Here is a 25,099-nt window from a genome sequence, read left to right on the forward strand (position 1 = left end):
TACGGAAATTGATGTAAGAGATCCATCTGAACTGGAAATGGTTTTCAAGGGTGATGATGTGGAGGAACTGAAAGAGATCTTGATGAATCTGGAAGATGTACTAAGCCAAATCGACAAGTTACAAAGTTATAAATTGTCAGGACCAGATGCTATACATCTCAGGGTATTAAAAGAACTCAAAAATGAAATTGCTGACCTACTGTTAGTGATCTGTAGCCAGTCGCTTAAGTTGTCAGTAATACCTGAAGATTGGAGGGTGGCCAATGTTACGCTGAGTTTTAAAAAGGGCTCCAGGGGAGATCTGGGAAATTAGAGACTGGTAAGCTTTACTTCGGTGCTGGGCCAAATGGTAAAAATGATTATAAAAATAAAATTGTGGAACACGCAGACAAACATGATTTAATGAGACGGAGTCAGCATGGGTTTAGCCGAGGGAGATCTTGCTTCACAAAATTGCTTGATTTTTTTGAAGTTGTGAATAAACATGTGGATTAAGGTGAGCCGGTTGATATAGTGTATCTAGATTTTCAGAAAGCTTTTGATATAGTTCCTCACGAGAGGCTGCTGAGAAAATTAAAGTGTAATGGGATAGGTGTCAAAGTTAAGTTGAGGATTAGGAATTGGTTATTAGATAGAAAACAGATGGAAGGGTTAAATGGTAATTTTTCTCAATGGAGTAGAGTAAACAGTGTAGTGCCGCAGGGGTCTAAACTGGGATTGCTGCTATTTAACTTATTTATAAATGACCTGGAAATTGGAATGACGAGTGAGGTGACTAAATTTGCAGATGAAACTAAACTATTCAAAGTTGTTAAAACGCATGCGGATTGTGAAAAATTGCAGGCGGACCTTAGGAAATTGGAAGACTGGGCGTCCAAATGGCAGATGAAATTTAATGTGAACAAATGCAAAGTGATGCACATTGGGAAGAATAACCTGAATCACAGTTAACAGATGCTAGGGTTCACCTTGGGGATTAGCGCCCAAGAAAAGGATCTGGGTGTCAACGTAGACAATACAATGAAATCTTTTACTCAATGTGTGGCAGCAGCCAAAAAAGCAAATACAATGCAAGGAATTATTAATAAATGGATGGTTAACGAGACTAAGAATGTTATAATGCTCCTGTACTGCTCCATGTGGTGTCAGGTCAAAAGCGCGCCGGGACAAAGGCGCGCGTAGACAACTGAGCGCAGCGTGGAGGCGCGTACTGCACAAATTTACTGTTTTTACGGCTCCGAAGGGGGGGCGTGGGGGGAACACCCCCACTTTACTTAATAGAGATCGCGCTGCGTTGTGGGGGCGGTGTGGGGGGTTGTAACCCCCCACATTTTACCTAAAACTTCACTTTTTCCCTGTTTTTAGGGAAAAAGTTAAGTTTACAGTAAAATGTAGAGGGTTACAACCCCCCAAACCCCCACAACGCCGGCGCGATCTCTATTAAGTAAACTGGGGGGGGCTCCTCAACAAAACCCCCCGTCGGAGCCCCTAAAAACTGTAATTTTCTTGGGCACGCGCCTCCGTCTTGCGCTCAGTTGTCGGCGCGCGCCTTTGTTTTTCGCCAAGCTGTCTATGAACTGCTCCATGGTGTGATCTCATCTGGAGTATTTCGTTCAATTCAGTTCTCCTTATCTCAAAAAAGATATAGTGGCACTAGAAAAGGTTCAAAGAAGAGCAATCAAGATGGTAAGGGGATGGAACTCCTCTTGTATGAGGAAAGACTAAAATGGTTAGGGCTCTTCAGCTTGGAAAAGAGATGTCTGAGGGGAGATATGATTGAAGTGTACAAAATCCTGAGTGAAGTAGAATGGGTAGAGGTGGATTGTTTTTTCACTCCGTCAAAAATTTCAAAGACTAGGGGGAGACTCAATGAAATTAGAGGGAAATACTTTTAAAACCAATAGGAGGACATTTTTTTCACTCAGAGAATAGTTAAGCTCTGGAATGCATTGCCAGAGGATGTGGTAAGAGCAGATAGTGTAGCTGGTTTTAAGAAAGGTTTGGACAATTTCCTGAAGGAAAAGTCCATAATCGGTTATTGAGAGAGACACGGGGGAAGCCACTGCTTGCCTTTTATTGTTAGCATGGAATATTGCTATACCTTGGGTTTTGGCCAGGTACTAGTGACCTGGATTGGCAAACTGAGAACAGGCTTCTGGGCTTGATGGACCATTGGTCTGTCCCAGTAAGGCTATTCTTTTTTTTTTAAATTCTTTATTCATTTTCAAAACTTACAATAAGTGTGATAAAATGTCCAAATAAATTAACAATATCTATATCACTTAATAATCATCAATGGTAACCGTGATAAATACTTAACTCCCCCCCTTTACCTATCAAATAATCAATACTTATACAATACATAACTATGAAATTCCCCCCCCTTCCCTCACAATTGAACTTGTAAATTTAAGGGAAAAGAAAATTTCATCTAATCAGTACAATACTTTGTTAAAGTCTCCCAAATATCTTGAAATTTCTTGAAACTACCCCGCTGTATTGCCAGAAATCTCTCCATTTTATATATATGACATAAGGAATTCCATCAAAAATTATAATTTAATCTACTCCAATTTTTCCAATTATACATAATTTGTTGAATGGCAATACCAGTCATTATGAATAATAATTTGTTATTGTTCGTAGAAATCTGACTTTTTGCTCTCATTGCCATACCAAACAACACAGTATCATATGATAATGCCACTGGGTTATCTAATAAACAATTAATTTGGTCCCAAATTGATTTCCAGAAATTCATAATAAATGGACAATAAAACAATAAATGATTTAAAGTCCCTGCTTCGAGATAACAGTGCCAACATCTATTAGACTTAGAGCTATCCAATTTTTGTAACCGAACAGGGGTTCATAACGCTCTATGTAACAGAAAAAACCTAGTTTGTCTCATAGATGCTGACACTGTACATCTCATCCTCCAAGACCAAATTCGTGGCCGTTGAGATGCAGTAATTTGATGCTTAATCTCAATGCTCTAAATGTCTCTAAGACCAGTGTTTAATTTCTTTTTAATAAGTCCATTTAATAATTTATACCACTGGCGGCCTGGTGACCCAAGAAGTCTGCCTTAAAGCATAGGAACTCCATACTATAATGATTATTAAGGTTTTTCCAGTCAGGGAACCTCCTGAATGGCATGCTTCAGCTGCAACCATCTAAAACTTTCAGATCTATTAAGTCCATATTTATGTTGCAACTGTGAAAATTCAAGCATATTACCATTAGAAATAACATCATCTAATATAAGCAATCATCCAATACTTCCAGACGAGCCTTTCTCTGCCAATTTGAATCTTGGAGTTCACCCATATAGATTGATTTGTAGATTTTGTGAATTGGAATAGTTGTTAAATTACTTACATACCGCAATGTTTTCCATGTATCAGCTAAAATTCAGTTATTTTTACTGTAACTACGCCTTTTTTACACTGAGCACATGACAAAGGCGTAATGGAGACATGAGTTGCCATTCTATCCACAACCAATCTGGGAGTTTTTCCATGAGCTCTGGGAGGACCCAATATATACCCTGGCGCAAAATATAGGCTTGATGATACCTATCAAAATTGGGAAAATTTACCCCTCCTTCTGAAATTGGTCTTTGTAAAGATACCAAAGCCACTCTAGGAGTTTTACCCAACCAAATAAATTTTATAAGAATACTATTTCATTTTTTATAAAAGGACTCTTGAAAATAAACCGGCAACATACCCATTTTATAACAAATTACAGGCAGGTTGATGGAAGCTGGCCTAGAACAGGGGTCAGCAAACTATGGCTTCCAAGCCAGATATGGCTCTTCTCCCATGTGGTTACTGCTGTTCTCCTATGGCCCTCTCATTGCAGCTCAACTCCACAATGCCCCCCCCCCCCTCCATTATATATAGGTCAAGGCTGCCATTTTAGAAGGCAGCTGTTAGGAGGCAGAAATGTAAGGGCTGCACTCCTGTCAGAAAGACACCACTGAACCACCAGGTACCTCGGTAGGCCTGGGAGGGGGGAACCTACCTATACATGGCAGTGTAGACAGGGGCTTGGGCATTATGGGGTTGAGCTGCTACAAGAAGGCCATGCTCCTACCCCAAAGATCCCCTTGTTGGACCCAGTACCTAGGTAGGCCCTTGGGAGATGGGGAATCTCAGGGTTGGGAGGGCCATCTTAGGGTTGGGGCCTGGAGAGGGGAGATAGCCTTGGCAATGGTTTGGGGGGAGGGGAAGGGAGAAAGAGGGAGGGAGGAATGAGATGTGCAGAGATCTTCGATGGTTTGGAGGGGAGAAAGAGGGGAGAGAAGCTAGGCCTTGGGAAGGGAAGTGAGAGTGAGAAACCTGGAATATATCAAACCCCCTTTTCTACCTATTACAGCTCTCTAAATCTTGGGCCAAACATTTAGGTTAAAATGGCTCTTTGCTGTAGAAAGGTTGCTAACCCCTGGCCTAGAATAAGGGAGCCTCCAGATTTGCAGACATGGACCCAACTACTTTAACCTTGAAGTAAGATGCAAAATATATCTTCATCACATAAACATATCTGTTTTACTTTCAGAAACATGGATACAAAAATTTATACAAAGTGGAGATATTAAAGGTTAGTTTTAAAACAAATTTATGGAATATATACACAGTTACCAAGGACCACAGCAAAAGAGTAGTACATAAGGACACTTGATATACAGTGACTAAGTTAGCAGTCACTATGATCTACTGTGAGAATTTCAGTGGCCTGTACTACCTACTATGGACCTTTATAGTAGACTTCCTTTTGCCATAATAATGTCAACTTTAAAACTTGTTGACTAGAATCTATTAGGCTGATATTGAAAAGATTTGTCTGGGTAACTTTGATACACAAATATTTGTAATCAAGAATTTCCTTCTTTTGACCAGATAAATTTTGTCAAGTAAGATTTTTAACTAAGAGCCCTTGGAGAAGTAGTGCTTTACTTTAACTTCAGCAGTTGTTCTTGTTTCCTATAAAAGAAAGGTGTGTTTCTTAACCTGTGACTCTCTGAAAATGTTATGCTGAAGGCTAGTATGATTAATAACTAGGAAAAACCTTGAGGAATCACAAATACCTGTTAGTTTTACCTGGCAGAGAAATAATAAAATTGGAGACAAAGGGCCTTTTGTGCAAAAGGCATAGAGGCATTGAATAAGGTTCCCAAGAATCTGTAGGGAGAATCTTCACTGTTGAACTTCAGAAAAAGCTTGAAATCAACACTTCATCCTCCTTGGATTAGATGAGGGATGGATCGCTTATTTATGTGGTCAATATGATATTTATATATCATTGATTTGGCATGGTTATTGTTTCTTTGGAATGAGTAGCTATTAGTTTCTCCCCTCTCAGTGTTTTTAATTATATGTCATATTTATTTCTTTTATTTTAATAAGTGTATCATCTGAATTTGTTATTATCATGGAAAGGGTATAGAATTTGTATAAATAAATAAATGTGAGGTGTGTTATTGGGTTATTGGAGCCTAAGTGCCTAAGTTTCATAATAGAATAGGATCGTACTGTGCACGCTTGGAGCATTTAAATGGAGATAACCAGTTATAGAATTTTCCCTAATATCTGTATCCTAGTGAGTCTTCATGGTATTCATGCTTTAGGACAGAGGTTTCAAAGTCCCTCCTCGAGGGCTGCAATCCAGTCGGGTTTTCAGGATTTCCCAATGAATTTGCATGAGATCTATTAACATACAATGATAGCAGTGCATGAAAATCCTGAAAACCCGATTGGATTGTGGCCCTCGAGGAGGGACTTTGACACCTCTGCTTTAGAAGCTGATAGATAAGAGAGCTTGAAAAAGCACAGTTACTTACCGTAACAGTTATTATCCAGGGACAGCAGGCAGCTATTCTCACATCATCCATGGAGCCCGGATGCGGACAGCTTCGTAAGCAGATTTGCTTGTAGAAACTTAGAAGTTATAAGTCAGCCGCACCGCGCATGCGCGAATGCCTTCCCGCCCTGCACAGCCAAAATTAGAACGGTCGATCAAGCATGGTCCCTACTAAAAAATACCATCACCGAAGCGCAGAATCTCTACATTCCGCGGATATCCAAAGGAAGGAGAAATAAAAACAAAGGAGAACCAGCTTGGCTAACTAAAGAGGTGAAGGAGGCAGTAAGGGATAAGAGGAACTCTTTTAAAAAATGGAAACGTGAACACACAACGGAGGCCTGGAACAGTCACAAGGTCGACCAGAAGAAGTGTCACAAGGCGGTAAGAGACGCCAAAAAAGCCTATGAGGAAAAGATAGTGCAAGTAGCCAAAAACTTCAAGCCCTTTTTAGATACATAAAAGGGAAAAAACCAGCTAAGGAGGCAGTGGGCCCTCTCGACGACCAAGGAAGAAAAGGGTGCATCAAGGAAGACAAACAGATCGCGGATAAGCTAAACTCATTCTTTGCGTCTGTCTTTACCAAGGAGGACACTGCATTAATGCCAGAAACAGGGAGAGCATTCAAGGGAGAAATTGAGGATAGCCTCACCACAGTAAATGTGGATTTGAACATGATATATTATCAGATCGACAAATTGAGGAGTGATATATCCACTGGACCAGATGGAATTCACCCAAGAGTGCTAAAGGAGCTTAAGATAGAAATCGGAGAACTGTTACAATCCCTAGCTAACTTGTCAATTAAAACCGGGCAAATACCAGACGACTGGAAGATAACGAATGTCATCCCAATCTTCAAAAAGGGATCGAGAGGAGAACCGGGCAACTATAGACCTGTGAGTCTTACGTCGGTTCCTGGGAAGATGATTGAAGCACTAATAAAGGATAGCATTGAGCAACACCTGGAAAATCACAACCTGATGAGAGCTAGCCAACACGGCTTTAGGAAAGGGAAGTCATGTTTGACTAATTTACTTCAATTTTTTGAGGAGGTGAACAAACAAATTGATAGCGGTGAACCGGTGGATATAATATACTTGGACTTCCAGAAAGCGTTCGACAAGGTTCCCCACGCAAGGCTTCTGAAGAAACTACAAAATCATGGAATAGAAGGAGATATACTAAGATGGATAAGCAAATGGTTAGAAAACAGATTGCAGAGGGTGGGCATAAAAGGGAAGTTTTCGGACTGGGAAGAGGTGACAAGCGGTGTACCCCAGGGATCGGTTCTTGGGCCCATCTTGTTCAATATCTTCATAAACGACCTAGAAGATGAAACAACAAGTAATTTAATCAAGTTTGCAGATGACACAAAACTATGTCGGGTAGTTGGGTCACAAAAGGACAGAGACGAACTTCAGAGAGATTTGAACCAGCTAGAGAAATGGGCGGAAAAGTGGCAGATGAAGTTTAACATAGAAAAATGCAAAGTGATGCACCTGGGTAAGAAAAACAAGGAACATGAATATAAAATGTTAGGTGTGACACTGGGCAAGACTGAACAAGAAAGGGACCTGGGGGTACTGATAGACAGGACCCTGAAGCCGTCGGCTCAATGTGCAGCGGCAGCAAAGAAAGCAAACAGGATGTTGGGTATGATAAAGAAGGGAATCACAAGTAGATCGGCGGACATCATAATGCCGCTTTACAGAGCAATGGCAGACCACACTTGGAGTACTGTGTCCAACACTGGTCTCCCTACCTAAAGAAGGATATAACCCTACTGGAGAGGGTGCAAAGGCGAGCCACGAAGCTAGTTAAAGGTATCGAGAATTTGAGCTGCAAAGAACGCCTCGGAAAACTGGGATTGTTCACCCTCGAGAAGAGAAGACTGCGAGGAGACATGATAGAGACTTTTAAAATAATAAAAGGATTTGACAAAATAGAGCAAGAAACATCGTTATTCACATTGTCAAATGTGACCCGGACAAGAGGTCTGAAACTGAGGGGCACAAGGCCCAGGACAAATATTAGGAAGTTCTGTTTCGCACAACAAGTGGTGGATGCTTGGAACGCTCTCCCTGAGGAGGTTGTGATGGAGACCAACATTCTGGGATTCAAGAGCAAGTTGAATGCACACCTTCTTGCAAATCACATTGGGGGATACGAGTAAACAAGGTTTCTCAGCAGAGAACACCTATCTTGGCCTCCGCGGGTGCGGGACGCCGGACTGGATGGACCTAGAGTCTGATCCGGCGAAGCCATTTCTTATGTTCTTATGTTCCTCAGTTCAGATAGCTAGCAGAGAAGCCAACCAGGGGAGGTTGGTGGGCTGTGAGAATAGCTGTCTGCTGTCCCTAGATAACAACTGTTAAGGTAAGTAACTGTGCTTTATCCCAGGAGAAGAAGGCAGCCTATTCTCACATAAGGATGACCTCCAAGCTAACCAGAATTGGATGATGGGAGCGTTGGCAACTTAGGAGAATAAATTTTGTAATACTCTCTGGCCAAAATGGCCATCCCGTCTGGAGAAAACATCCAGACAATAGTGAGAAGTGTAAGTATGAATGAGGACCAGGTAGCAGCTTTGAAAATTTCCTCAATAGGTGTGGATCTGGGGAAAGTCACTGATGCTGCCATTGCTCTGACTTTGTGGGTCGTGACTCGACTCTGTAGTTGTAATCCAGCCTGGACATAGCAGAAAGAGATACAAGCAGCCATCCAGTTGAAGATGGTATGCTTAGAGATTGGATGTCCCAACTTGTTTGGATCGAAGGAGATAAAAAGTTGAGGAGCAGTTCTGTGTGGTTTGGTGCGTTACAAGTAGAAGGCCAAAGCGCGTTTAAATCCTAGAGTATGAAGAGCTGATTCTCCAGGATGAGAATGAGGCTTTGGAAAAATTACTGGAAGTAGAATAAATTGATTGAGATGAAATTTTGAGACCACTTTTGAGTAAGAATTAAGGATGAGTACGGATGACCACCTTGTCATGATTAAAAACTGTAAAGGTGGATCATCAACTTATGCTTGCAGCTCACTGACTCTACGAGGAGATGTGAGGGCAATGATAAACACCACTTTCCAAATGAGATACTTCAGATGAGCCGTAGATATTGGTTCAAATGGAGGCTTCATCAATTGAGCGAGAACAACATTGAGATCCCACACCACTAGAGGTAGTTTGAGAGAGGGTTTGACATTGAAAGTCCTTTCATGAATCTGGAAACCACCGGATGAGCAGAGAGGAGTTTCCCTTCAATAGGCTGATGGAAAGCAGCAATTGCACTGAGATGGACTCGGATCGATGAAGACTTGAGGCCAGAAGTGGATAAGTGCAAAAGATAATCTAGAACAGAAGATAAGGAGGAATCTTGAGGCTCCTTAGCGTGAGAAAAGCACCACATAGAAAATCTCATCCATTTTTGGCGATAGCTTTGTCTAGTGGCATGCTTCTTGGAAGCTTCTAAAATGTCTCTTACAGGTTGAGAAAAATGAAGAGGAGTTATGTTGAGAGGTACCAAGCTGTTAGGTGTCGAGACTGCATGTCGGGATGAAGTAGAGATCCCTGACTCTGTGTAAGCAGAGATGGAGAAAGTGGTAGAGGGTACGGCTCCCTGCTGCTGAGTTGAAGTAGAAGGGAGTACCAAGGTAGTCTCAGCCAACGAGGAGCTATCAGAATCATGGTGGCATGATCGTTCTTCAACTTGACAAGAGTCTTGAGAATGAGAGGGTATGGAGGGAAAGCATATAGAAAAAGATTTGTCTATTCCAGTAGGAAAGCATTTGCCTCGAGGCGATGAGGAGAATATATTCTGGAGCAGAACTGGGGCAGTTTTTGGTTGTGGGAGCTGCAAAGAGATATATCTGAGGCATTCCCCCCTGTGAAAAAAATGTGATGAAGAGGCGAGGAATTGAGTTGCAGAAGATGACTCAAGTTGTCTGCCAAGCAATTTTTTGACCTTGGATGTAGACAGCTTTGAGGAAGGTGTTGTGGAAGATTGCCCAGTCCCAAACCTTCAGAGCTTCTTGACAAAGGAAGGGAGATTCCGTTCCCCCCTGTTTGTTGACATAGTACATGGCGACTTGGCTGTTCGTCCGAATGAGGACTACCTGGTCGTGAAGAAGATATTGAAAAGCTTTGAGAGAGTAAAACCTCCTGTTCTGCTATTCCAAAGGAACTGGTTCGATTGCATGGAGACGAAGCAGAGCTTGAGCTTCCTGAAGAAGGACGGTCTGGGATGGACTGGAAGGATACTCTCTCAGAGGAAGCTCCGGTGGAACCTGAGTGAAATGAAGAGTAGCCTTCCCTGATGATTGACAACACCGAGAGGTCAGATGTAATTGTCTCCCATCAGTGATAAAAATGATGGAGACGACCTCCTATAAGGGAAAGAGAGGACAGAGATGGAACGGTGGAGGTTATGCTCTGTTTTAAACAGTAAAAAGGCTGTGCAGCCTTAGGTGCAGCAGAAGGTTCAGGTTTCTGTTGCTTCTTATGCTGCTGTTTCTTGGGAGGCAGACGATAGTAAGGAGCCACTCATCTGGAAGATTGGAGGAGGTCAGAAAGGCTTGACAGGAGCTGGCTTAGATTCATCAAAGAGGTCTGTACAAGGAATGTTAGCCAAGTGGTCCTGAAGATTAGGGTCCATGTCAATGATGCGAAGCCAGGCCAGGTGGCGTATTGCTACTGAAAATGCAGTTGCCCTGGCCGACAATTTGAAGGCATCATAAGAATACTGGAGAAGATGTAATCTGAGTTGTGACTTCTTGGAATTCGAAGTGCTTCTGTGTATCTAAATAGTTGAGAAATTTAGGAAGAGATCAATGAGGAACTTGAGATAAGTTACAAAATTAAATTATAATTCAGGACTTTGGAGGACATCATAGCATTTTGATAAAGGAGAAGTCTAAACTTGTCCATAGTTTTCCCTTCCCTTCCAGGAGGAAAGGTAGCATAAACTCTGGAAGGATGGGATCTTTTCAAGTAGGACTCCACAAGCAGGGATTGGTGAGACAACTGTGAATTCTCAAATCTTTTGCAATGCAGAGTTTTATACCTGGACTCCAATTTGCCTGGAACAGCAGGAATTGTATAAGGAGTCTCCAGGCATCGTGTAAAAATCTGAGACAAAAGCTTGTGTAGAGGAAACTTAAGTGACTCTGCAGGAGGTAGAGGAAGATGCATATCCTCGAGATACTCCTTAGAGTATTTAGAACCAGCATCCAATTGAAGTTCTAGGTCATCAGCCATCTGGCGAAGAAAAGAAGAGAAAGACAACTGATCTGCCAATGCCTTGCCTCGAGAGGGGCTCGATGACCTTGAGGCATCCTGGGTCAAAGATGAAGCCTCACTGGGGAAATAATCCTCAAAAGAATAAGGAGACATGGGGAGGCAATGGAAGCCGCTGAGTCATCGAGGTGTGGAAACCGAGACCTTGAACGTGGAGTCGGTGGTGTGGAAGAGCTGGAAGGTGTGGATTGAGGCTTAGATGAAGAAGGGCGCTCTTTGGAAGAAGAGCTATGCCTGGAGGTATGCCTCGAGGAAGGCCTCGATTGACGACGAGAGTGGTGCTTAGAAGCAGGTCTCAAAGATCGAGAAGACTTTGCCCCGGAGATGGAAGCAGGCATTGCTACCAGTGAATGGATAGGGCTAGAAGCTGTAGATCAAAGCTCAGGAGACTTGATGGAGGAATCTCGAAGCACTCCCAAAGACTCTGCTCCTAGTATGGAGTATGAGGATTCCTGTCGAGACACTCGCAAATAAACTACTCCTTGCTTAGAGTGCATAGATGCCAGACCAGACACTCGCAAAGTCTCTGCTCCCTGCATAGAGTGTGAAGTTTCAGCTCGAGGCATAGGAAGAGGATCGACCTCGCGGGAGTCTGCCGATTGCACAGGCTGGATTAGAAAAGACAGCTTCGGTCCCATTTTGGTGATGAACTGAACAAATTGCTGTTCTAACATGGTCTGGAAGAAAGCCTGCAAGGATGGATCCGCATCTGAAACCGGACCACCTGCTACGGCTATAGGCTCCAAAGTGGCTGTGGAAATGTGCTTTGACTTAGAAATCTTAGAAAACTTGAGGACCAGTGCTGGAACTTTCTGCTGAGATATGTGACCTGAGGATTCAGGGGAAGATACAGCAGGTGTACTCGAGCTGAGAGACGTTTCAAATGAGGAAGGTCTTAAGAAGCTCAAGGTCAGAGTCGTGGAAGCAGGAGGACCCTCAGTAGATGGTGGAACTGAGGCTGCTTTCGAAGTCGAGGGTGTGACTGAATAGTCCATTCCGAAAAGCTTCTCCAGTAAAATCCGACGACGTTTAAGGGCTCGAGGTTGAAGAGTATCACAGTGCTCGCATGACTTCGGTTGATGGTCCGGCCCAAGACACTTGAAGCACCAATAGTGTGGGTCCGTAAGTGAAATAGCACGCTGGCACTGGCTACACTTGTTGAAGCCCTTTGTTGGCCGGAATATAGGAGGAAAAATAGCCGTAGCGAACTCGAAACCCGCGGGCTGCAGCTGAGCGGCCTGACCCGCCAATTGTACAGAGGAAAAATATAAAGGTTTTTTTTTTTAAACTGTAAAGAAAGAAAAGAACACAGCGATTTGAGAAGAAAATAAACACAAACCGTGGTGAGAGAAGACACGAAGTAACAAAGTTAAATGCAGAGAGTAGAAAACTGAGAACTGAGCAGACTCGCCCTGCGCTGGGCGGGAAGGCACTCGCGCATGCGCGGTGCGGCTGACTTGAAACTTCTAAGGTTCTATAAGCAAATCTGCTTGCAAGGCTGTCCACATCCGGGCTCTGTGGATGACATCACCCATATGTGAGAATAGGCTTATTGCTTGTCCTGGGATTATAGTAGGACTGGATATTCTAAACACTTTTACATAGAATAAAATTGCCAAATGTGTCTGCTCACATTAAAATATCTATTTTTCTTTCAGGAGAATGGTCATTTGAAGGTGGAGGTGAGTTTTGACAATTGTTGGGTCAGCGGGATTCAGAGGCAAAGTTCCTTGACACATAAATAAAATCAGTTTGATTATCGATGACCTGTCTTTTAGATACATAGTAACATAGTAACATAGTAGATGACGGCAGATAAAGACCCGAATGGTCCATCCAGTCTGCCCAACCTTATTCAATTTAAATTTTTTTTTTTTTTTTTTTTAATTTTTCTTCTTAGCTATTTCTGGGCAAGAATCCAAAGCTTTACCCGGTACTGTGCTTGGGTTCCAACTGCCGAAATCTCTGTTAAGACTTACTCCAGTCCATCTACACCCTCCCAGCCATTGAAGCCCTCCCCTGCCCATCCTCCACCAAACGGCCATACGAAGACACAGACCGTGCAAGTCTGCCCAGTAACTGGCCTAGTTCAATATTTAATATTCTTTTCTGATTCTAAATCTTCTGTGTTCATCCCACACTTCTTTGAACTCAGTCACAGTTTTACTCTCCACCACTTCTCTCGGGAGCGCATTCCAGGCATTCACTACCCTCTCCGTAAAGTAGAATTTCCTAACATTGCCCCTGAATCTACCACCCCTCAACCTCAAATTATGTCCTCTGGTTTTACCATTTTCCTTTCTCTGGAAAAGATTTTGTTCTATGTTAATACCCTTCAAGTATTTGAACGTCTGAATCATATCTCCCCTGTCTCTCCTTTCCTCTAGGGTATACATATTCAGGGCTTCCAGTCTCTCCTCATACGTCTTCTGGCGCAAGCCTCCTACCATTTTCATCGCCCTCCTCTGGACTGCCTCAAGTCTTCTTACGTCTTTCGCCAGATACGGTCTCCAAAACTGAACACAATACTCCAAGTGGGGCCTCACCAATGACCTGTACAGGGGCATCAACACCTTCTTCCTTCTACTGACTACGCATCTCTTTATACAGCCCAGCATCCTTCTGGCAGCAGCCACTGCCTTGTCACACTGTTTTTTCGCCTTTAGATCTTCGGACACTATAACCCCAAGGTCCCTCTCCCCATCCGTGCATATCAGCTTCTCTCCTCCCAGCATATACGGTTCCTTCCTATTATTAATCCCCAAATGCATTACTCTGCATTTCTTTGCATTGAATTTTAGTTGCCAGGCATTAGACCATTCCTCTAACTTTTGCAGATCCTTTTTCATATTTTCCACTCCCTCTTCGGTGTCTACTCTGTTACAAATCTTGGTATCATCTGCAAAAAGGTACAATTTTCCTTCTAACCCTTCAGCAATGTCACTCACAAACATATTGACCAGGATTGGCCCCAGCACCGAACCCTGAGGGACTCCACTAGACACCTTTCCTTTCTTCGAGCGACTTCCATTAACCACCACCCTCTGGCGTCTGTCCAACAGCCAGTTTCTGACCCAGTTCACTACTTTGGGTCCTAACTTCAGCCCTTCAAGTTTGTTCAAGAGCCTCCTATGAGGAACTGTATCAAAGGCTTTGCTGAAATCCAAGTAAATTACATCTAGCATATATCCTCGATCCAGCTCTCTGGTCACCCAATCAAAAAATTCAATCAGGTTCGTTTGGCACGATTTACCTTTTGTAAAGCCTAGTTGCCTCGGATCCTGTAACCCATTAGATTCAAGGAAATACACTATCCTTTCTTTCAGCAACACTTCCATTATTTTTCCAACAACTGAAGTGAGGCTTGCCGGCCTGTAGTTTCCTGCTTCATCCCTGTGACCACTTTTATGAATAGGGACCACATCCGCTCTTATCCAATCCCCAGGAATCACTCCCGTCTCCAGAGATTTGTTGAACAAGTCTTTAATAGGACTTTAATGTGTTTAAGTTTTGATTATGAGCTCTATATGGTCTAAATTTTTCAGCAAGGATTTTTTTTTCCTTCTATAGTATGTTGTAGCCTATCATTACAATACAGTGTCTTGTCTCTCCATGTATTTCCCAATTCTCCTATCTACCGAAAGCCTTTTTGACGACAGCAGTCTTTGAGGCACCTATTGAAGTTTTCTGTATTTTACACTCTTTCTTCCCCCTTTCCATATATAGATAGTATTTCTGAAAAAGCTACATCCTTTACTCAAGGTTTTAAGCCCTCCCTAGCTCCCAAAAAGCTTTCTGTACTGCAAGTGGGGACTTGTTGACCAGGTTATTTGTTTCCAGTGGAGGTCGGGAACGGGGATAAATTCTGTCCCCATGTCTGGCTCCATCCTGACTCCTATCCCAAACCAACTGGAGAGTGCTGTTACAGTCAGAACTGATTTTCAGCAGCACTGTTCAGTTAATGGGCATTAAATATCAACAGTTGGCCAGCTCATCATGGTTTTTAACAAGGCAGAACCTATCCTGCCCACTTAAACACACACTGAATATCAACCCCTAAACATTTGAAGAAAATATAAATAAAACTAGAACTATGTTCAAATAAAACTAAAATATGTTTGTTCGTTTTTTTCCCCAAACTAGGCTCAGAAACAAAGAAGATTCCGCCACCTCCACCTGGAGTAGATTTTGGTAAGCATGAAATCTGTAAAACAGATGAACTGCCATCCAGGTTTTAGTTTAAAAATAAATTTATATACCGCTGATCTACAATTCTTAGCAGTTTACAAAATACACACATAAATTATGATGAAAGATGATTTCAATTCTTGTTTTCCCCACCTTTTCAGTCATGTTTGTCCATTGGGTGAAGTTGAAAGGCCAGTTATGTCCGTTTTGGTTTTATGCAAGTAATCAATTAGAGGATTGTTCAGCATTATTCACCTGAGGAGAACAAATTTCAAAGGCTCCAGGGATTAACCATAGAGTTAGCTCCATATCATTGTATAGCATTTGAAATGTGTGCCAGTTGGAGTGAGTTATTATAGCCATGATGTTTCAAATCACGGCTATGTAAGTGGTGATCAGAGAGTATATGGGTTTGGAGGAAATGTCCTGAATTATCCTGTGGTTCTTATAAATTGTGATTAAATCAGCTGATATAATGGATAATGGTGAAAGCTCATAGCAGAAAGGATAATCATTCCTTTCTGTGACAATACTATTTTACTTCAGTAAGGAGTTTAAATAATGACAGACAACTCCAGAGTTATAGTTATAAAACCAGTATGACTTTAATTTACTAGAAAAGTTATTTACAAGCTATACCATGTGTACATTTGAGTGTACACAGTTTCCACAAATTGTGCTCAGCATTATGACCGAGTATTTCAGGGTAGAAAGTTGCGCGGGAACAGAAATCCCATCCGTCCCCACCCGTCTCCGCCAAAGTCTCACCCATCACCACCCGTCCCCGTGAGGAATCCCACCCATCCCCGTGAGGAATCCCTCCGTCCCCACCCATCCCCGCGAGGAATCTCCTTCGTCCCCGTCCGTCCCGTGAGGAATACCCTCCGTCCCCATAAATTTCAGAAATAGTTATTTCATTTAATTATGCTACTGAATTAAAGGCTCTGGTAGAAACCCATTTACAAATAAGCAAAAAGACTTTATTAATTTGGAAATATTAATTGGGAAGAATACATACTTTGTAAACGGGTTTCTACCAGAGCCTCTTTTGTTTATAAATTTTTATCAACACAACTAATATACTACTTTATCCTGAAGCAAAAAAAAAGAAAAAAGAAATAGAATTCTTTTCCTACCTTTGTTGCCTGGTTTCTGCTTTCCTCATATTCTCATTCAGTTCCTTCCATCCACTGTCTCTCTTCCTTCTGCGTCTTCCATTTGCTCTGTTACTGTGCCTCTCCCTTTCACCCCCCTTCCAAATTGGTCTGGCACCCATCTTCTTCCCTCCGCTCCCCCCATAGTCTGGCATCTCTGTCTTCTTCCCTGCCAGCGCCTTCTCCCCACTCTCTCTTCCCCATTTCCTTTCAGTGTCTTTCTCCCCCCCATCTTCCCCATGTCCTGTCAGCGTCCTTCTCCCCCCTCTGTCTTCCCCATGGCCTTTCAGCGTCTTTCTCCACCCCCCCCCCCGTCTTCCCCATGGCCTTTCAGCGTTCTTTTCCACCCCCCCATCTTCCCCATGTCCTTTCAGCGTCCTTCTCCACCCCTTTGTCTTCCCCATGTGCTTTTAGCGTCATTCTCCCCCCCCCCATCTTCCCCATGTCCTGTCAGCGTCCTTCTCCCCTTCTGTCTTCCACAAATGCTCTCAGTGACCTCCCCCCTTCTTCCCCATGGCCTTTCAGCGTCCTTCTCCACCCCTTTGTCTTCCCCAGTGCTTTCAGCGTCCTTCTCCCCCCTCCTTCTCTCCCGCCCCGGGTGCAGCACAGCCGGCCAGGTCCCCTTACTTTTGTAGCGCTTCCCCGACCGACAGACCGACAACAGCCCCAGTCAGACAAACCTCCCTGCCCTTAACCGCGAATCTAAATATCCTTCTTACAGCTGCTGTAAGAAGGTAATTTAGATTCGCGGTTAAGGACAGGGAAGTTTATCGGACCAGGGCTGTTGTCGGTCGGTCGGTCGGGTTAGTGCCACAAAAGTAAGGGGATCTGGCCCATAGGTTCCCTCTGAAACTTGGTCAGATTTTGGTGTTCCCATTGGTGAAAAGAGGGAATTTAGATCCAATATCATGCACCAGTTGCCATCTAGTTGCATATATTTTAATTTTATTGAAGTTTGTGCAGGATGCTATTGCCACAAAACTGCAACAACATTTCAATAATTATGACAGTCGATGGCCCGGGCAGCAGGCACTAAGGACATCCACTCAGATAAAGGGGAAGAACTTGAAGCAAATGAGGGAGACAGCAATGGAGCGCAAATAGATGCCATGAAAGACACAATAAGGACTGTGAAGCCCAGAAAGTCCAAGAAGGCAGCACAAAGGGAGCTTAAATGTATGTACACAAATGCCAGAAGCCTGAGAAATAAAATGGGGAAAGTTAGAAACACTAGCAAGACGCGAAGAAATAGACATCATTGGCATAACAGAAACATGGTGGAACGAGGAAAATGAATGGGACACAGTACTGCAGGGATACAAGCTTTACAGAAGAGACAGAATAGGGCAGAAAGGGGGAGGTATTGCCCTATATGTCCAGGAAGGAGTAGAAACTACTGGAGAAGGTAAGGCAGAGGGGAAAAAGAAACTGGAGTCCCTTTGAGTAAAGATCCCCAAACAGAACGGAACAGACACAAAAATAGATCTCTACTATCGACCCCCAGGACAGACGGAGGAAACAGACACTGAAATGATAGAAGAAATAAGACATGAATGTAGGACGGGCAATGTAACGATCATGGGAGACTTCAACTGCCCAGGGATAGACTGGAACCTAGTAACCTCAAGCTGCGGCAAAGAAATAAAGTTCCTGGAAATGATGGGAGACTGCTTCCTAGAACAAATGGTAGGAGAACCTATAAGAGAAAACGCCACCTTGGACTTGGTCCTAAATGGCATAACTGGGCAAACAAAAGAAGTAGAAGTCATGGTCCCATTGGGGACAAGCGATCACAGCATGATCAACTTTAAACTCGACATCGGGAAGGGGAAGCGAACCAAGACCCTAACCACGACCTTTAACTTTAAAAAAGGAAGATACGATAACATGAGAGCCATGGTAAGAAAACGGATCAAGAATAGGATAGCCGAAATCGAAATGGTAGAGCAAGCATGGTCCCTACTAAAAAATACTATCACCGAAGCACAGAATCTATACATTCCGCAGATAGCCAAAGGAAGGAAAAATAAAGCCAAAAGAGAACCAGCTTGGCTAACCAAAGAGGTGAAGGATGCAGTAAGAGAAAAGAAGGCTCATTTAAAAAATGGAAACACGAGAAAACAACCGAGGCTTGGAACAGTCACAAAGACGATCAGAAGAAGTGCCACAAGGCGGTGAGAGAAGCCAAAACGGCCTATGAGGAAAAAATAGCCCAAGAGGCCAAAAACTTCAAACCCTTTTTTAGATACGTTAAAGGGAAGAAACCTGCAAAGGAGACAGTGGGCACTCTCGACGACCAAGGAAGAAAAGGATACATCAGAGAGGACAAATAGATTGTAGACAGATTAAATTCCTTCTTTGCATCTATCTTTACCAAAGAAGATGCCCCATCAATACCCAAAACAGTGAAAGTATTCAAGGGAGAAATAGAAGAGAGCCTCACCACAATGAAGGTGGATCTGGACCAGATATACTATCAGATTGACAAACTAAAAAGTGACAAATCTCCTGGCCCAGATGGAATTCACCTGAGAGTATTAAAGGAGCTAAAGGTAGAAATCAGAGAACTAATGCAATTCCTCGCTAACATGTCAATTAGAACCGGACGGATACCAGAAGACTGGAAGATAGTGAATGTCATCCCAATCTTCAAATAAGGATCAAGAGGAGAACCGGGAAACTATAGACCTGTGAGTCTTGCATCGGTCCCTGGAAAAATGGTCAAGGCTTTGATTAAAGACAGCATAGTCCAGCATCTGGATACCCATGACCTGCTGAGAGGTAGTCAGCATGGCTTCAGGAAAGGGAAGTCGTGCTTGAAGAACTTACTTCAGTTTTTCGAGACAGTGAACAAACAAGTCGATAGCGGAGAACCAGTGGACATAATATACTTGGACTTCCAGAAAGTGTTCGACAAAGTACCACACGAGAGACTTCTCAAAAAACTACAAAGTCATGGAATAGAAGGGGATATACTAAGATGGATAGGAAAATGGCTGGAAAACAGAAGACAGAGAGTGGGCATAAATGGGAAGTACTCGGACTGGAATAAAGTAACTAGCGGTGTGCCTCAGGGTTCGGTTCTTGGGCCTATCTTATTCAATATCTTCGTAAATGACCTGGAAGAAGAAATGACCAGTGTTATCATCAAGTTTGCAGATGACACAAAGCTATGCCGGGCAATCAGGTCACAAAAAGACAGCGAGGAACTCCAGAGAGATTTGAAACAACTTGAGAGATGGGCAGAGAATTGGCAGATGAGTTTTAATGTAGAAAAATGCAAAGTGATGCACCTGGGCAGGAAAAACAAGGAGCATGAGTATAAACTGTTAGGTATAACATTGGGGAAGAGTGAACAAGGAAAGAACCTGGGGTACTGATAGACAGGACCCTGAAGCCGTCGGCTCAATGTGCAGCGGCGGCAAAGAAAGCTAACAGGATGTTAGGCATGATAAAGAAGGAAATCATGAGTAGATCAAGGGAGGTCATAATGCCACTTTATAGAGCAATGGTCAGACCACACTTGGAATACTGTGTCCAACACTGGTCTCCATACCTGAAGAAGGATATAACACTGCTGGAGAGGTGCAGAGGCGAGCGACGAAGCTAGTAAAAAGTATGGAGAACTTGAGCTACAAAGATCGCCTCAGAAAACTGGGATTATTCACCCTTGAGAGGAGAAGACTGAGAGGGGATCTGATAGAGACTTTTAAAATACTAAAAAGAATCGACAAAATGGAGCAAGCTCACTCATCAACAGGGGGAAAGGATGGTGAGCAAGAATCAGCGTTATTCATATTGTCAAATGTGACTCAGACTCGGACCAGAGGTCATGGACTGAAGCTGAGAGGGGACATGGCCAGGACAAATGTCAGAAAGTTCTGCTTATCACAGCGAGCGGTGAACGCCTGGAACTCTCTGTCGGAAGAGGTGGTGGAGGAAACCACCATTCTAGGATTTAAGGAAAATTTGTACGCACATCGTCTTGCAGGACGCATTGAGGGATACGAGTGACTAAGGTATTCGCCTGGGTACGCCTGGCTGAGCCTCCACGTGTGCGGATCACCGGACTAGATGGATCCCAGGTCTGAGCTGGTGCAGGCATTTCTTATGTTCTTATGATTTGTTGGATGAGCTCAATAAGGCTTTTGAAGTTAGCACAATACTGAGACATAATAATTGTTGCATTGTTGCAGAAATTGTGAGGAGTGCTAGACAGGGAGAATCAGGCCTTTGTAATGCAATTTGATCTATCAGCAATGTTCGATTTCATCAATTTAATCAATGGTTTTCTTCTGGTAGCTTTGCACACTAATGGGTGTTCGATGCAGTATTTAAATAATTTCATACTTTCCTGAAGAATTGTCTGATAAGGGTGTTGTGAAAGGGAGAATTATCCAAGCTATGGAGAATGTTTTGGGGGGTTTCACAGCATTCTCCTTGGTCATATATTGTTTAATTTCTATTTGCAATCAATAGGTAAGTTTATTAGAATATATAGTATTTTTTCCCTTTTCATATAAAGATGATGTAGTTTTTGGGTTTCTAGAGAAATATTCCATAGCTAACTCATTTTTACATATGGAGAGTGATGTTATGAATATGCGAGTATATATGATTGGATGAGACATCATGGACTTAAGATAAATACTGTATAGGAAAATCAAAAATCTTATCGGTGGGGAGAAAGCAGTATATGAAGCCAGTAAATGTTCTGAAACATAGCTGAGTTGTAAGGATAAAATACCAGAAGCATATATTGGCTGTTTAAACGATGTTAAAGAAAATAATGTTAAGAACATAAGAATAGCCTTACTAGGTCAGAACAATGGTCTATCTAGCCCAGTAGCCAATTTTTACAGTGGCCAATTCAAGTCACTAGTACCAGGCAAAAACCCACATAGAAGCAACATTCCATGCTACCAATCCAGGGGAAGCCACTCCCACATGTCTGTCTCAATAACAGATAATGGACTTTTCCTCCAGGAAATCGTACAAACCTTTCTTAAAACCAGCTACGTTAACCACTTTTACAACAACTTCTGGCAACACATTCCAAGGCTTAACTATTCTTTGAGTGAAAAAATATTTCCTCCTACTTGTTTTAAAAGTATTTCCCTGTAGCTTCATTGAATGTCCCCTACTCTGTCATTTTTGATGGAGTAAAAAATCAATCCACTTGTACCTGTTCTACACCACTCAGTATTTTTTAGATCTCAATCATATCTCCCCCTCAGCCATCTCCTTTCCAAGCTCAGGAGCCCTAATGTTTTACCGCTGCTTCTACGAAACTGCGCTAACAGTTTCTAGCCAGAGATCCGTGCTGAACTCTATGAGCGTCAGGAGCTGCACGGGGCATTCAGCATGGCTCTTTGCGGTAGAAACTGCTAGAGCAGTTTCATAGAAGAGGGGGTTAGTCTTTCCTCATATGAGAAGAGTTCTATGACCATCCCCTTTATCATCTTTGTCACTCTTCTTTGAACCTTTTCTAGTTCCACTATATCTTTTTTGAGATAAGGCAAGGTCATACCATGAAGCAATACAGAGGCATTATAACAGTCTTGATTATGATCCCTATTCTAATAATTCCTAGCATCTTGTTTGCTTTTTTGACCACTGCCCCTCATTGGGCGTAAGGTGTCAACATATTGTCTACAATGACACCTAGATCTTTTTCTTGGGCGCTGACCCCCAAGGTTGTCCCTAGCATCTGGTTATTCTTCCCAATGTGCATCACTTTGCATTTGTCGACATTAAATTTAATCTGCCATTTTACTATTTCGGCATTCTTTATGCTCTCTATTGATGGATAATGATGCTTTTGAGATATTAGTAAGACCTGTGAAGAAATGAGTGTTACTAATGGTTTAATAGTAATAAGCATAGGATGAAATTGTGTTTGTATAAAGTAATAACTTCTCTGTATGTTGTTAATGAGTGAAGTGATTATTCTCGTGTACTCTGCTTTGAGCTTTTGGTTAATGCCCAAATTAAATTAAAGTTACTCTATTCCTTTCAAAGCAATTGACTGAACAATTGTACTTAAATTCCCAGATGACAGAAAAGGTATCAATTTTAACTTAACAAAAGCAGTGTGGCCTGCCATCTTAATATGTAGGTTGTTGCAATGTGCTGCAAATATATTCTAGTTTATATTCTCAATGAGGCTTTCCATGATATATAGTTTCTGTAGGTTGATGGTAGCTGGCCTAGAACAGGGGTCGGCAAACTATGGCTTCCAAGCCAGATATGGCTCTTTTCTCATGTGGCTGCAGCTTTTCTCCTATGGCCCTTTCATGGCAGCTCAACCCCACAATGCCCCACCCCCTCCACTCCATTATATATAGGTCAAGGCTGCCATTTTAAAAGGCAGCTGTTAGGAGGCAGAAGTGAAAGGGCTGCACTCCTGTCACAAAGACCCCACTGAATCACCAGGTACCTCGGTAGGCCTGGGAGGGGGGGGATCCTTCCTATACATGGCAGTGTAGAGAGGGGCGTGGGCATTATGGGGCTGAGCTGCTACAAGAGGGCTATGCTCCTACCCCAAAGATACCCTTGTTGGACCCAGTACCTAGGTAGACCCTTGGGGGATGGGGAATCTCCGGGTTGGGAGGGCCATCTAAGGGTTGGGGCCTGCAGAGGGGAGATAGCCTTGGCAATAGGTTGAGGGGAGGGGAAAGGATAAAGAGGGAGGGCGAGAGGTATGAAAGGTACAGAGATCTGCGATGGTTTGGAGGGGAGAAAGAGGGGAGAGAAGCTAGACTTCGGGAAGGGAAGTGAGAGTGAGAAACCTGGAATATCTCAAACCCCCTTCTCTATCCATTGCGGATCTTTGTAAATCTTGGGTCAAACATTTAGGATAAAATGGCTCTTTGCTGTAGAAAGGTTGTTAACCCCTGGCCTAGAATAAGGGAGCCTCCAGATTTGCAGACATGGACCCAACTACTTTAACCTTGAAGTAAGATGCAAAATATATCTTCATCACATAAACATATCTGTTTAACTTTCAGAAACATGGATGCGTACATTTATACCAAGTGGAAACATTACAGGTTAGTTTTAAAACAAATTCATGGAATATATACACAGTTACCAAGAATCACCATAAAAGAGTAGTGCATAAGGACACTTGATATAGAGTGACTAAGTTAGCAGGCAATGCTACCACTTGTAGTCACTATGATCTACTGTGAGAATTTCAGTGGCCTGTATTACCTACTATGGACCTTTATAGTAGACTTCCTTTTGCCATAATAACGTCAACTTTAAAACTTGCTGACTAGAATCTATGAAGCTGATATTGAAAAGATTTGTCTGATGTCACACCCGCGCTCCTGAGCTGCGTCGCGAGCCCACGGGATCATGACAAATCCTCTGGCCCGGCGTGTCCCTTACTATCAAGGAACCCTTCAGGACTTTACTTGGCTTGCTAGTATCCTAATAAGGGCATGCAAGTGAAGATTCTGAGTCAGAAATAGCAAAATACTAGCTTTATTTTAGCCACCAGCCTCATAAAGCAAAAATGCCGGCTTCAACCTGGAAATGTCCAAGTTTGTAAGTAAAGAATTGTCACACAGTCCCCTTCTTCCGGACTTTCTTAGTAACCTGTAACACAGTCCTCTTCACCAGAGCAGTTAGTTTCAAAATGTAGGCTTAGAACATTTACTTAGCTGTTTATTCCCCTAGCAGCAGCACTGTCAAACCGTGGCCAGGCAAAGAACAGGAAGAAAAAAATCCCAGCAAACTGGGTAGCAAAAGTAGGCAAGCACTCTCAAATGGCTTCACTCCAGCATAACTTTTTCCTCAAACAAGCTGTTCTATAAGCAGGAATAATATTCAGAAACACAGGTATAGCATGGAAAACTTATCACAGCCTAGCCTGTGGAGAAGTTTACTATAGAGCCTTTGTCCTGGGTAAGTGCAGGATTTCTCAGGACGTTTCTTGCTGAAACGTTGCTGTGATAATTATGCACAGCTGTGGGAGAAGAACGTAATCTGCTCAGCCTGCCTGTTAGCTGGGGAACACCTCCAAACATTTGTTAAACTCAAAATCAAAGCTTTCAGGCACAAACTTAAAGTTCCACATTCTAGGAGAGAAGTACAAATCTCCTCAAAAGAAAAACACAGCTTCACTTGTGGCTCAGAGACTGTAGGCAGAAAACACAGCATAGATGTCTCACTGCATTTCTACATCTAAGGGAAAAGTTTCAGGTCCTACCAGACTCTCCTGGGTGTCCATAGATTCTCCTGGGTCTTGTTCCCAACTATCAGAGGCAGAAACCAGCTCCTCTGCATCTGCCATCTGCCAATCAGTTTCCCTAGTCTCCTCAGGCTGGGGAGAGAAAATCTCCCTTTCCAACTGTCCAGCTTGTCTCTCTCCTGCTTGCCTCCTTACTGCTCGGCATTGCCTGGTTTTAAGCTGTGGAGAGACACTCCCACTAAGCCTAGGTGGGGGAAGGGCCTTCCACACACTGGCTTGTTCCGTTTGGCTATATGCAGTTTCCTTACAGAGACAGGCTGCTGGAAAGGTAGTCATCTCCTGGCAGGGTTAGGGACCAGTTTAAACTGTGTACAGCTTTCCAGCCATTCCTCATCTGTT

The 25,099-nt window shown here is 42.9% G+C and overlaps 1 protein-coding gene across 1 annotated transcript in view; it reads left to right on the top strand.

The window, feature by feature from the left end:
* LOC117368880 overlaps positions 1–25,099 on the top strand; it is a 499,867-nt gene that overhangs the window by 251,185 nt on the left and 223,583 nt on the right. The window contains exons 27-30 of the mRNA XM_033962624.1: positions 4,564–4,605; positions 12,817–12,840; positions 15,302–15,349; positions 23,511–23,552. Of these exons, the coding sequence (XP_033818515.1) occupies positions 4,564–4,605; positions 12,817–12,840; positions 15,302–15,349; positions 23,511–23,552 (156 nt within the window). The remainder of the gene's footprint in view (positions 1–4,563; positions 4,606–12,816; positions 12,841–15,301; positions 15,350–23,510; positions 23,553–25,099) is intronic.

The sequence above is a fragment of the Geotrypetes seraphini genome, chromosome 11 (genome assembly GCF_902459505.1).
Source record: "Geotrypetes seraphini chromosome 11, aGeoSer1.1, whole genome shotgun sequence".
Classification (NCBI taxonomy): domain Eukaryota; kingdom Metazoa; phylum Chordata; class Amphibia; order Gymnophiona; family Dermophiidae; genus Geotrypetes; species Geotrypetes seraphini.